Source organism: Somniosus microcephalus, chromosome 11, assembly GCF_052327205.1.
Source record: "Somniosus microcephalus isolate GS21.2 chromosome 11, FLI_Smic_1.0, whole genome shotgun sequence".
Lineage (NCBI taxonomy): Eukaryota > Metazoa > Chordata > Chondrichthyes > Squaliformes > Somniosidae > Somniosus > Somniosus microcephalus.
This window is the reverse complement of record NC_140997.1, coordinates 132,195,656-132,209,572: the sequence shown is the minus strand read 5'-3', so window position 1 is coordinate 132,209,572 and position 13,917 is coordinate 132,195,656. Positions and strand designations below refer to the sequence as shown.

Genomic DNA, 13,917 nt, shown 5'->3' with positions numbered 1-13,917 from the left:
AAGCAGCATGTGGTACCTGTGAGAGGACAGCATTGAGCTCCCAGCTCCCCACCAACCCCCTTCATCTCTCATGGGTATTACTGTGTTCAACAAGCAAAGAGACAGAGTATGGGCCATCTATTATCCTCTATGGGAACTCATTCACTGGCTGGGTGCTGTTACCCATTAATATATGCATTGAATTGCAAAAACTGCTTCTATTTCAGCTTGGATCTGTATGGTCCAGTATTACATTGGATATTTTTTACAAGAATTACATTGCTGTATTTGTTTAAAGAAAATCATAAAATGTTTGTTCAATACTTGTGGATAAAAACAATCCCTTTAATATTAAGGGGACTCCTATTCATTAACAGGGTAGGGTCTTCACAAAAAGGTGTTTGGTAGACTTTCTTTTGTTGAAGGGTGGGGGGATAGCAAAGAGAGGAGTTGTCATCATGCTTGTCAGAATCAGGGCCAGCAGTAGGACTGTGCAGTGACAGGGTGCCTGACACCAATGGTTACAGTGGGCTGCAACACTGCGGTATGGTTTTCTGGCCATTAAATGACACCACTTCCCCCCCACCACCAATCTGAAGCTTCCTCATCTACAGCCAACAACGCGGCTTGCATCAAAAGTGAAAATTGCAATTGTGACTTTTAAACAATTGTCCCCGGGCAGCTGTCTATCCATTGATTTAGGTGGTGTTTTGTAATTAATGGAGACCAGAGAGTGGTGAACCTGTGGAATTCTCTACCACAGAAGGCAGTAGAGGCCAATACATTAAATATATTCAAGAAGGAGTTGGATATATTTCTTAAGGCTAAAGGGATCAAGGGATATGGGGAGAAAGCAGGGACAGGGTACTGAATTTGGATGATCAGCCATGATCGCATTGAATGGCGGAGCAGGCTCGAGGGGCCGAATGGCCTACTCCTGCTCCTATCTTCTATGTTTCTATGAGACATTATAGGGCAACAGCCAGCCAAGAGTAAGTTCCCATACAGGAGATAAGATGGCCAATATCAAGCCTGATGCTTGCTGAATTTAGGAAAATAGGAACAGGATTACACCATTCAGCCCCTTGAACCTGTTATACCATTCAATTAGATCGTGGCTGATCTATACCTCAACCCCATTTACCCACTTTTGCTCCATAGCCCTTGATACCCCTACCTAATAAAAACCTCTTGAGCTCAGGCTTGAAAATTTCAGTTGACCCCCAGTATCCACAGCCTTTGCGGGAGGGGGGTGGGGGAGAGAATTCCAGATTTGCACTATCCATAGTAGACAGTGTGCTGCAGGTGAGAGCTTTGAAAACTGGTGATATTTGGACTCAGAGATGTCTCAGCATGTTGCGAATGGAACATTTCCCTGTTTTATTTTTACCCAGACACAGCACCAAGTTCCTTCAGGTCTGTACAACACAGGTTGGATACAAGGTTCCATCTGCTTGGCCCAACACCAAGCCCAGCAGAAAGCATTCTACTTTTTACGTCCCTACATTAGCTGTCGCTGTGCCCTCTTGACCGAGGTTGCCGGTTTGTGATTTATTTTCAGTGGCTTTGTGCCATGCCCTCATGTCCGCGAGGAACTGGGTCCAAGGGGCAGTGACCCTTACATTCAGCAGAGAGAAGGGACTTCTATCCCATCGGCCTGGGCTGGATTTAAATCAAATTACCAGAGGTGAAAGGGCAGTGTGCTGGCTCACAGTACTATTCAGATTACCTAAATATCCATTTGATAATTTTCATGAGGGTAGTAACATAAATGGGACCTACAAATCCTGATTTGTAGAACCCATGCGGATTCACCCAATCTGCTCTCTGTGCACTTTTTTTTACTTAAAGTGCAAAAGACAACAGCCCGGAAATGACACTGTGGGATAGTACTGCCCGAGTGAAATTCCTGTGTCTGATATTTTAAGGGAGGCGTTAATTTAATTAGCTGTAACTCCTCATTAAAACAGTGGATAGGTGAATTTGATATAAGCGTGGTAAGTGTTTGTAATGTAATATTGCAGTGTGATCTCCAGGCTAATCATCCTAGACCCCAAGAAGCTCACAATTCACACGAAAAAAAGATGGAGGGTGTGAAGAGAACAGCACACATGTAAAATCAATCAGTTTGGTTTGGAGACCCAGTCATTAATTGCAATAGTCTTGAAAAATCAGAAATGGAGACAGAAGTACTGCAGAACCCTCAGTTGCTTCTGGTGATCAGGGACAAGATGGCTCTGGTTCACTCTCTGACTGCAAATCCAGCCCTGCTCCAGCTGACCCTTACCTCCTGGTATCTGGCTATTCCTCCATTGACAGCTGCATCTATTACCCCATTCAGACACATGCTGAGCAGGTTAATGTTGGCGTGCAGCTGCTTGTGCTGGTACTGGCTGATGAGAGTCCGCAGCTCCTGGTTTTTGTTCTCCACAACATAGATGGCATTTTCCAGGGGGCTCACCTCCACCTGCCACAAACCAATGATAAAACATAACAACAACTTGCATTAATATAGCACCTTAACGTAGTAAAACATCTCAAGGCGCTTCACAAGAGGTTTTAAGGAGCGCCTTAAAGGAGGAGAGAGGTGGAGAGGCGGAGAGGTTTAGGGAGGGAATTCCAGAGCTTAGGACCCAGGCAGCTGAAGGCACGGCCGCCATTTGTGGAGGGATTAAAACCGAGGATGCGCAAGAGGCCATAATTGGAGGAGCACAGAGATCTTGGAGGGTTGTAGGGCTGGAAGAGGCCACAGAGATAGGGAGGGGCGAGGCCATGGAGGGATTTGAACACACCAAAGCCACATCCTGTCCTCACATGACACACGCGATTCCTAGCTGCTGGGGGTGGGGGTGTCGTTGGATGGCCATCAGGATCGGTAACCCTGGCTGCTTGTCCCCTTCCTAATGCAGGTCTCTGAGACCAGTTGCAGGGCTCCTTATCATCAGCCAGCGGAGATCAGCACACAGACCGGGAATCGAACCTGGGACTGTCTGGTTAATACTGCACTGAGTGGTGCCTTCACCCACTAGGTCAGGAGGATACAGTGGAGAAATTCAGACTTTCTGCCTTAAAGGAAGGTGACTGAGAAATGACCCACCACCATCCTGGCTGAGATCAGCCAAGTCAACACAGACCGAGGCTCTGTGACCTTTTTAGTGTCACAGTTGGTCGGCTGCTGGGAAGCAGAGACTGATCTGATTACTCCTCTTCCTGTGTGAGGACACCTGGCTCCTGCTCAGCAACTCTCCACAGCTGTGCAGCAGCAAACCGCGCATTCCTCCACCCTAGGGAGCCGTACATTACTGTTTCAGTGCTGTCTCCTGTTTTTAAAGACAGTCAAGCTATTCAATGGTGGAAGAACATCACAGCTGAGCCTGATCATGACCTCAACAGACATCCGTAACATGCACATTTCCAGCAGAGGCACAGAATATCGATCGGGAACCCTGACTGAAAGTTGTCTTCCTACTTGCCCAGGTGTGCCGAGGCCAATTGTAAAGCCTCACCATCACTCCGACTGATCAGCTCACTTCACACAGGCTCTGGGTAGCGATAGCAAAGTGCCACTCCAGGCAGCGCATTTACACACTGAGCCACTGGGGACCTGGATGCGGTGCAGCTGGGTGCTCTTCCACACGGTCAGCTCTCAGGGAAAGTAGAGAGCAGAGATCAGGCACTTCCCCCAGGGAACCTGTCTTCTCTCTCCATTTGACTGATATTCCAAGGCTCCTCTGAACTTTCCCCTCTTGTTCCTCCTAAGCTCCAAATACTCCATCCTACGCACTTCTTCTCTCTACATCCTCAATGCTGAAGTTGAGAATGATCGTACCGTCTCCTACTCTAATTCGGGAAATCATTTGAACCTAACCCGCCCGGCGGCAAACTGGTGGGATCCAACTGACCAAAGTCAATGGAAATTAATGGGGCATGGTGTTAAAACTGAATTAGGGCCGATTTGATCCCGTCAGTTTCCCACCGGGCAGGTGAGGTTAAAACTACACTCTCAGTCTTTCCCAGGACTTCATAACCCGCACTCCTCATCTCCTTCAGTATTCCCTACAACCTACAGGCTTTTACAACCCAAACTTGGCATCACCTAACCATTCCTTCTCCATTTACCACATCTTTACTCCTACACTTCTGAATATCTTTAGAATCCTGTGCAACCAGCTTTGGCCTCTCACCTTAATTTAAAAATTCCCTGCCAGGGGCTGGGTTTGAGGTGTTGAAAGACCTAAAATGGTGAAAAATGAACTGAAGTGGAGGTGGTGAGGCGGTGCGTGTGAATCAATACCCTCATTAAAGGAAGAGCTCTGGAAATGGGACAATTCACTGTCTCCCTGGGGTAATAACACAGACCCATATGAAAATGGCAATACAAAGCAGGTTCTTACCACCTCTCTCTTCTCTACTTCAAACCAGCGGGAAATCCCAGGTAAGCTGTGTGTAAGGGTCAGGGTGGTGCGTTCGATCCAGAGACTCTACAGCAGGACAGAGGATGATATAAAACCATTATTGCCACAAACTGTTACCCCAGTACCTCAGACTCTGTGATCCCAGCATGTCGCACAAACTCTGTCACCCCAGCGGGTCACAGACCCCAGTAACTTTCTCTCACACACACAGACCCCAGAACCTCTCACACACAGCCAGCACTTTGTGCTCCAGTCTGCACAGCTGAAGCTGCTGTTTTCTACAAATTCTGGGGACACTTTTAACCTAAACCGCCTGCCAGGAAACTGACTGGGTCAGATGCAACACTGGTTTTACCTCCCGCCTGAGTTTACTCTCCATTGAAGTCAGTGGAGAGTAATATTGGGCGGGGTGTAAAACTGGCGTTCCACCCAATCCCGTGGGTTTCCTGCCTGCCCAGTTAGGTTAAAATGACCCCCTATGTTTCACTATGAATCGTCCAGTATATTTTTCTCTTATAAGTGAGACTCCTGTTGAAAGAATCAGTTTAGTAACATACATACATTTTCTCCAAAAAACAGAAAAGCTGGGTTTTGCTGCAAGAACACAGATACTGGGAGGGAAAGGGGAAATGAGCTGTTGTCTGTGAACCTCGCACCCTCAATAAAAGGTGTTTACTTACAACTGCATCAATTCAACTAACCTGCTGCCCTGCTCTGCCAGTTGGCCTTTGACTTTGAAGGGAATGGTTTCTAGCAGGCACACTGAACAAAATCCCAACAGCAGAACTCCCAGCAATGATCACTGGGGCACTCCAATCAGCACATCGCCCCGGCCCAATTCACTCCCCTAAATAGTAGCCTGCTGCCACCTCTCTTTCAGCTAGTTCCTTATCCATCTCCAAGTTTGACCCAGGCTACCCACTGCTTTAAATTTATAATAAAACAGCCTTTCATGTAGGACTCTATCAAAGGCTTTCTGTCAGTGTAAGTACGATATATTATCAGGTTTTCCAACGGTCATTTGGGACGTCAATTCTCATAAACACTTCTGAAACCGTGTTGATTGCCACTTATTAGGTTATTTTCATATCAATAATCCTCAATTCTGTTCCTAATGATTTGATTCATTGGTTAAATTCACTGAGTCATCATAAATATGTTTTATTTCTGATATTGCAACTTATTCTCCAACTTATCCATCCTATCACAGACCTTTCCCTTTTGTTCTTTTCCTGGCTCTGTATTTGCTTAAAAGCTCTTCATCTCCAGCATCTTCCAGTTCTGATGAAAGGTTATCGACCTGAAACCTTAACTCTGTTTCTCTCTCCACAGATGCTGCCTGACCTGCTGAGTGTTTCCAGCATGTTCTGTTTTTATTTCATATTCTCCAACTTTGCTGTTCCACAGACATTTGCCAAGAGTTTACCAAGTGCATTAAACCTCTGCTGAGTATTTCCAGAATTTTCAGTTTTTACATTAAATCTATGGCCATCTCCACCTGATGGACTCCATCAGTAGGCATCATCACTGCTTCTTGTGCAGCATAGTCTTGTAAACTACAAGTATCAGTGTCTTGCTGCAAAGAGTAGGCCAACTGAAAGGGTGGGAGCGGCTACGGGATCTGCGGCTAATGTTAGTGCTGATGCGCCTCAATAACTTCAAGGCTCAAAGTTAACTGGATAAAACAAGGCTTTTATTAGCAAAGAAAGATGCCTGTGTCTTCACCTAGCATTCTGCTGTTCTGCTGCAAGACAAGCCTGGGCTTGTCTTAAGTAGGGCCAGGTATGGGCGGAGCCGACACACCCAATGGGGAGAAAGGGGGCGGTGCACTATATACAATACAAGGTAAAACACAGGAGCAGGCAATACAATATATGTAGTTAAATACAGAGTCTGATGAATGACATATTTCATCACATTCACCCCTTCTACAGATTTAGTCTGTCCAGGGGTGTGATAGTCCTCTGTGACCGACGTAACGGTTGCGGTGCCGCGGGTGCCGGCTGGGTGTCCCGGGTGACCTCCTGGGTCTCTGCCGGGGGGCGCCACCGGGGTTGTTGAAGGAGTAGGTGGTGGGGGTACCGTTGGCTGGTGTTCTTCCGGGGGTGATGAGTCGTGGTCCTGTTGGTTGTGGCCGCAGATGGTGACGTTGTCGAGATAGGGGAAGGTTGCCTGCAAGTGGTGGTCACCGACCATGCGGTCCATCTCCCTCTGAAAGACCGAGACCCCATTCGTCACCCCAAAGGGGACTCTGAGGAGCTGGTAGAGGCGTCCGTTTGCCTTGAAGGCGGTGTACGAACGGTCCTCTGGTCTGATAGGGAGCTGGTGGTACGCTGACTTGAGGTCGATAGTGCAGAACACCCGGTATTGGGCGATTTGGTTCACCATCTCGGATATGTGGGCTAGCGAGTAGGCGTCTAGTTGGGTATAGATGTTGACTGTTTGACTATAGTCAATCACCATCCGCTTCTTCTCGCTACCCCTCACCACCACCACAGCCATGGGCTGTTGCTGCGTTCAATAATGCGCTCCCTCAGGAGCCTGTCTACCTCGGTCGCGATAAACCGCCTGTCCTCCCAGCTGTACCTCCTGCTTTTGGTCGCTATTGGCCGGCAGTTAGGGGTAAGGTTCGCGAATAGCGAAGGCGGCTTTACCTTCAGGGTAGCCAGACCGCACACTGTGAGGGGCGGCTGGGTCCCACCGAAATTGAGCGTGATGCTTTGGTGGTGGCACTGAAAATCCAGGCCCAAGATCACGCTCACACATAAATCCCTCATAATTAACAGTTTAAAATTATTATATACAGTGCCTTTAACGGACAATCGTACCGCGCAGTAACCCGCAATAGTCGATATCTGGGTTTTGTCGGCCATAGAGATCGTGCCCTGAGTAGGGACTATAGTTAGAGAGAGTCGTTGTACCAGACCAGGGTGAATGAAGCTCTCCGTGCTCCCGCTGTCAATTAAACATTTAACCTTGCACCCGTTTACCTCGATGTCCACCATCGATTTGGATAGTGGGTGTGGTCTGGACTGGTCCACTGTGATCGACGCCACTGTAGGGCCCTGATCGGGACAAGATGGTGGGCCACACGAGGCCGGGTAAGATGTCGTCCACGATGTCTGCTCGCGAGATGGCGGACCCCACGAGGTCAGACAAGATGGCGTCCAAGATGGCCGCTCCCACGGCGCACACGCGGCGGTGGCGGGTTTGCCTGCGGGGTTCCCTCTGCATACCTTCCCAAAGTGCCCTTTCTTACCGCACTTACAGCAGGCGGTGCCTTTCGCCGGGCACAGGTTCCTGGTGTGCTTCGGCTGCCCGCAGAAGTAGCATTTGGGGCCCCGATGCGTCGCGGCGGTCGTAGGACTTCTGGGGGGAGAGCAGGGCCCCGACGGTGTTGGGCTACCGGGCGGGGAAGCAGAGGCGGCGTGGGCCACGCGGCCTGAAGAGTAGGAGTCAGAGTTCTTCTGAGCCACATCCAGCGATCGCGCTGTGTCCACAGCCTGTGTCCGATCTAGGCCCGTTTTCTCTAGCAGTCTCTGCCGGATGTAATTAGAGCTAAGGCCTGCGATAAAGGCATCCCAAATAAGCTCGTCTGTGTATACCGTGGCTTTCACGTCTTTGCATTTGCAGTCTTTGCCAAGCACTTTTAGGGTGACTAGAAAGTCCTCTAGCGACTCTCCGGGTCGCTGTGTGCAGGTAGCAAGCAGATGCCTGGCGTACACCTCGTTGGTAGGCCGCTGATAGTGGGCCTTTAGAATGTTGCAGGCATCCAGGTAGGTGGCGGCGTCTTGGATGAGTGGAAAAACCCGGTGGCTTACCGATTCTGCAGGATCCCGAGTTTCACATCTCCGGTGGCTTTAGAGGCTGTGACGGCTTCGGAGTTGGCCATAAAAAATTCCAAGCACTGGAACCAGTGTCCAAACCGTGCCGATGGCGGGTCCAAATCCAAGCATTCCGGTTTCAAAAGTTGATCCATCGTTGAAAGTTTGCTAATAAAATTGATGCGCCTCAATAACTTCAAGGCTCAAAGTTAACTGGATAAAACAAGGCTTTTATTAGCGAAGAAAGATGCCTGTGTCTTCACCTAGCTTCACCTAGCATTCTGCTGCAAGACAAGCCTGGGCTTGTCTTAAGTAGGGCCAGGTATGGGTGGAGCCGACACACCCAATGGGGAGAAAGGGGGCGGTGCACTATATACAATACAAGGTAAAACACAGGAGCAGGCAATACAATATATGTAGTTAAATACAGAGTCTGATGAATGACATATTTCATCACAAGTGCTATATACTGCACTCACCTTGAACTCATTCTCCTTGTCCTTTGAACCTTTGTGAAAGGGTCTGTCGTATCGAAAACGCCTGACATTGTTTACGCGGTAGAAGCTCTTGATCCGGTCCGGAACTCTCTCCATCTGGAGAACTTCCACGTTCTCCGGAATCGGGCACACAGCATAAATTTGCAGATCTACACGCAAGGTCAAAGAAAACTGCACAGCAAAAAAATGGCCCACTCCATCACCTTACACTAACAATATCCAACAAGGTCCACCGTCATCTGCAGGATAATCGCTGCTTCCTTCAGTTAATGGACAGGCAATATTAGATTATTCAGGCAAACAGTGGCTTGTTTAACAGTGTTCTTTTCCCAATTTTCCCTCTTCCTCTCCTGAAGGTGCTGCCATTTGCTGGGGTCCGGTCCCATGGGCACCTGCAGCCCCCTGCTACCTTTCCCAACTGGCCTTACTTCAACGTGTGCGACTAGTCAGCAGCGTTGCATGGCCATTCGACCATAGAGGGCATCACAGCTGAGCTCTATTGCCTACATTGGACAGGGATCAGGGTGGGAAACCCTGACTAATTTTGTCGCTCCCTAGGCCAGGGCAGCTGAGGGCAACTGTCCCTATTACTATCACCATTGCTGAGATCAGCTAACTCAGCACAGCTGGGAATTGGACTTGGAACCTTCTGGGCTGGTATGGGTCAGCTATTCACTGCCTTAACCAGCTCAGTCACTGGGGAACCTGCTCAAGGTGGAAGGATACATTGCGCGTCAGACTGCAGGATGGTTTCATCTGGCTGGTTGAGATGCTGCATGGCAATGGCTTGTGGGAATTCAGTCAGCATCCTCTGCTGGAAGGCCTCCAGCCTCTCGTAATCATGACCACGACACACAAACTCCTTGTTCTGGGGCGAGAGGAGAGAACAAACAGGAAGAGTCAGCCTGAAGAAACAATCAACAATTATATAAAGAGATGAAAAGAAAGATTGGATGTCTCAAAAAAAATCTAAAAATGGAAAGTACAAGAAATATACAGCCGGTCCATCGGTATCTGAAAACAGTTAATGCATTGGGCGGAGGCACTCATTACAACTGAATAATTGATATATATATATATATATAAAATCTTGGTTATGTGGTGCACTTCCTGTTCACAAACTTCGCTTTCTGTTGTCATGATTTTTGGTCCCGCTTTTATGCCAACATGTAACACTGAAGCTGTCAATGTACGCAGTTATACTGGGAATCTCCTATGTAAACAGCGCCCAGCGATGCTGTAGTCACAGGCTATGGACATTAGGTGGCTCTGTGGAGCAAGTTTCGTCCAACTCCATCATCATCTTGTATGTTAACTAATATTCAGCAACTACTTGTGGGCAATGCCATGGCCAATTTACTGGTATACAAAAACAAGGATGATGGGCACTGGAAAAAGCAAGGTGAAGTTCACATCATGAAAGCTAGTGAATTTTTACCCAAGGAGGTCACCTCAACAAAGTGAGTTAAAGGATCATCACCTCACACTCTAGTTAGAAGCAAGAAATCTGATCCAAAGGCCAGGAAGAATATAAATTGACAAAGCACTGCATAACCTGCAGCATGTTGAAGCGAGTCAGATTCTGCTCTGGGCCTGTGTTTCTCCTGGGGGTAAGTAGTTGCAGTGAAGAAGTTGTGTATTCAACTCCTGTGCACAAAAAATTATTTTTAAAAAATGTAAATTTAAAAAAAATGTAATTTACGTGCTGCTCATTTTTTGTGAGCAGTAGCAGCAGTTAGCAAATGATTAGAAATATAATATCCTTTCAGTTCCCTTATATCAGTTAACAGTATCACAGGATGTGGAAATCTGGGTGATGGATTTGTTGCTTGTGTTTGCTCCTGTTCTGTTTAACACTGGTCTTGACCACAAAGGCGGCTTATAACTGGGACCAGGAACATGCGCAGATGAATTACGTTCCTTCATTACCGCTCCAAAGTTCATTTCCTTCATCCTAGGAAATGCTTTTTCCTTTAATTTCCCCACCCCCTTTTCTCCACTCCTCTCTGGAAGGCTCCACCCCTTGCAAGGGTACAGGTCCACTGGCATGGCTTCCCTCTGATATCTAGCCCAGTGACCATTCTCCATGTGGACGACTCACATGTGTAGATGACGGATGAGGAAAGGATGGTGATCAGGGGCTTGGAACTTTGGCTAATATTCCCCTACCTCGCCCGAGAGGCTGCAGCCAATTGCTGTGCTCCTCTCACCACGCAGCTGAGGTCAACTAAACCACCAATAGAGTGGGGATTTAACCTGGGACAGCATAGCTCAGTATCACTATACCCAAGTACTTTCAGGATATTTATCGATATGTGGGTACAGATCAAAGATAAAGCAAACTGCAAGTTCTGAGAGTTAGGAGTGAGCCATGAGGTAGAGAAAAAAAAGACTTGCATTTCTATAGCCCCTTTCATGACCTCAGGATGTCCCAAGGCACTTTACAGCCAATAAAGTTCTTTTGAAGTGTAGTCACTGTTATAATGTAGGAAACACGGCAGCCAATTTGTGCACAGCAATGTGATAATGACCAGATAAGAGATGTTAGTTGAGGGATAAATATTGACCAGGACAGATGAGAACTCCCCTGCTCTTCTTCGAAATAGTGTCATGGGATCTTTTATATCCACCTGAGAGGGCAAATAGGGCATCGGTTTAATGTCTCATTCAAAAGACTGCACCACTGCACTGGAATGTCAGCCTAGATATTTGTCTAATACCTTGTGCCAGTGGAGTGCTCCAGCTGGGACCCTTCTCCCCTCCCAACTAGGGCAGCCACCTGTTGCTCAGCTGCAAAACCGGGTGTGGGCAGTGTAATATATGTGGGTAGAACAAATGAAGGACAGAGACACGATGAGTTGCTAGTCAAGGTGCTTGGTTACTAGGCTAGAGCGAACTGAGCATGCTCATATTAAACCATGTGACAAGCCATATGATAATACATTACACTGCTTTCCCCTTAAAAAGTGTAGTTATTCCCCTCTCAAATACAACAAAACTATGGTCCCACTTTTCCCAGCATTATATGTATCACATAACAAAAACTCCTGGCTTTTTTTCTTTTATATCCAGTTTACTAACAGGTTTTGGTGTTGAACCAATTTTTGGACTGTTTTGTCTTGGTTCCGAACTCAAAGGGGTCGATTTTCTGCCAGCCGTCGGGTGGCTTTCCAGGCGGCCAGGGGCCGAAAATCGCCGAAAAAGCGGGTCGCGACCCCCCCCCCGCCTGATTCCCCGCCCCGTCCGACTTTCGGACCGCCGTTTCTCCGCAACCCGCTTCAGTCCCGGCCGCCGCTGGCGGGACTGGTCGTCGGAACACTAATGACCAATTATTACCTTGTTGAAGTAGATTTTCCGGGGCCGTTGCGAATTTGGTGCATCCCCACGTGAAACACGCCTGCGGGGAACCCCGCTGATGAGACCTGGCGTGAAAACAGTTGGCTTGCTTGCTGTCAGCTGCAGGTCAATCGGAGAAGCTGCGATTTAAAGGGACAGCACTTGTATGTTGAAGGACCTTGTTGTTGCAGGTTTGGGGCTACTTCTTCAAGGCTTAGGCACAGCTGTGGAAGGTTGGAGCCTCACACACTTCTCCAATGCGATCTCCTGGGAAGTCCCTCTCACCACCCTCACTCAGCGCTTCCTCAGCGGAGGCATCTACGAGAAGCATGGGACGCCTTTTTTTCCTTCCCTTCTTGCCATTAGAGGATCTCCAGCAGCAGAGGCGGCAGCCACAGAACCAGGAACAGCAGGATCAGCAACAGGAGCACCAGGCTGCTGCTCACTCACCTGAAGCTGCACAGGCCAGAAGGGGCCAGCGCTTGGAAGTGGCTTGAGAGCACCTTGCTGCGCTTTAGGGGGCCATGGGGACCCGTTTCTGCACTGGCAGTCCTACTCAGAAGGACTTCCATGAAGATCTGGTTTCTCTGTTCAACAGATGGCCAATGCTCCTCAAGAGATGTCATTCTCTTATGAGCACTCACCATGTTTTCCGTACCCTGGCGAGTTATCTCCTCCATGGAGGTTGCCAACCTTTCCATGTTGATGCGTTCATGCGCCAATGACTCCACAAAGGCTCTGCTCATGGTCGCTATGGACTCCTCCATTCGCTACACATTCGCAGCAACCCTGGAGACAAAACCTGCCAGACTCCTGCATCTGTGCATGGAGATCCATCACCTCTTCTCTTGCGGATGGACCCAGGGGCAGAGGGTTGACATGCAGCGCAGCTCAGCTGAGCTGGCAGAGTCCTGCGCCCTCCGACGAGGACTCTCCACTGCAGTCCCTGTCTCCAGAATCTGCTGAGGCTCACTTGTGAGCTGTGAAACACCAGGTGACAACATTACTCTATGTCCCGAAGGTCCCCCCGAGGTGTGAGTGTCTGCGCTGGTGCTGGGTGCGCTTACTTCTGCTGACGCTGTGCCCTCAGAGGTTGGAGCTTCCTCTGAGGAGTCTGGCTGCTCAGGCTCTTCCTCCTGCAGAGTGGGGACGGGGGCTCTGGATGGTACTGTGGGGGAGTAAAGGAAGGAGTTAGAGATGTAATGCCAAGGTTCTTCTGGTGACTCCCAGCGAGTTGGCATCTGCTGACACCTGCATCCATGCAGCATTGGTCTCAGTGGGAGACCTCTTCCTCCCTGACCTAGGGAAGAGGACATCCCTGTGGGCCCTAACCCCATCCAATAATGCCTGCAGTGAAGCCTCGTCGAATTTGGAGGCAGCTCGGGGTCTGGCACTGGCCACAGCTGCTGCAGGCTCCTCTGCCATCCTGTATGGTTCGTTTGGAAGCCTTCAGAGGATGCAGTGCTTGCTATGGACCTTGAAAGCACCACGAATGATGACATCATACTGTGGGGATTTCTGACTCGAATTGGACAATTAGCAAGGCTTCCCACATGCTGGTAATTAATTGGCCACTTGAGGGAAAATTGCGTGGAGCTGGCTGATACTTTTTTATGTGTGTCAGAAACCCCACATTCGGGGAAACTCGACCATTTCCCACACAAGCCGAAAATCGGGGCCACTCTGTTTCTCCACTTGATACAACCTTGCTTACAAGACAAGTCAGTACGAGGGTTATGGAATGGTTTCAATTCTGTGTCCATACACTGATCAGTCCATCCATTCAAGGTGTTTTCATACAGTCTTTTCAGCTGAGTCCTTTTGAGTCTCATTTACAATCTCAGTTGCATTCACGGGAAAGTCTTT

The 13,917-nt window shown here is 48.6% G+C and overlaps 1 protein-coding gene across 6 annotated transcripts in view; it reads right to left on the bottom strand.

Annotated features, from left to right (window-relative positions):
* dock3 (dedicator of cytokinesis 3) overlaps positions 1-13,917 on the bottom strand; it is a 1,512,713-nt gene that overhangs the window by 105,628 nt on the left and 1,393,168 nt on the right. For all 6 annotated transcript variants that reach the window (XM_086001262.1, XM_086001257.1, XM_086001258.1 and 3 more), the window contains 4 exons: positions 9,442-9,583; positions 8,698-8,864; positions 4,374-4,460; positions 2,267-2,446 (listed from right to left, as the gene is read on the bottom strand). In XM_086001262.1, coding sequence (XP_085857388.1) covers positions 2,267-2,446; positions 4,374-4,460; positions 8,698-8,864; positions 9,442-9,583 — 576 coding nt within the window. The remainder of the gene's footprint in view (positions 1-2,266; positions 2,447-4,373; positions 4,461-8,697; positions 8,865-9,441; positions 9,584-13,917) is intronic.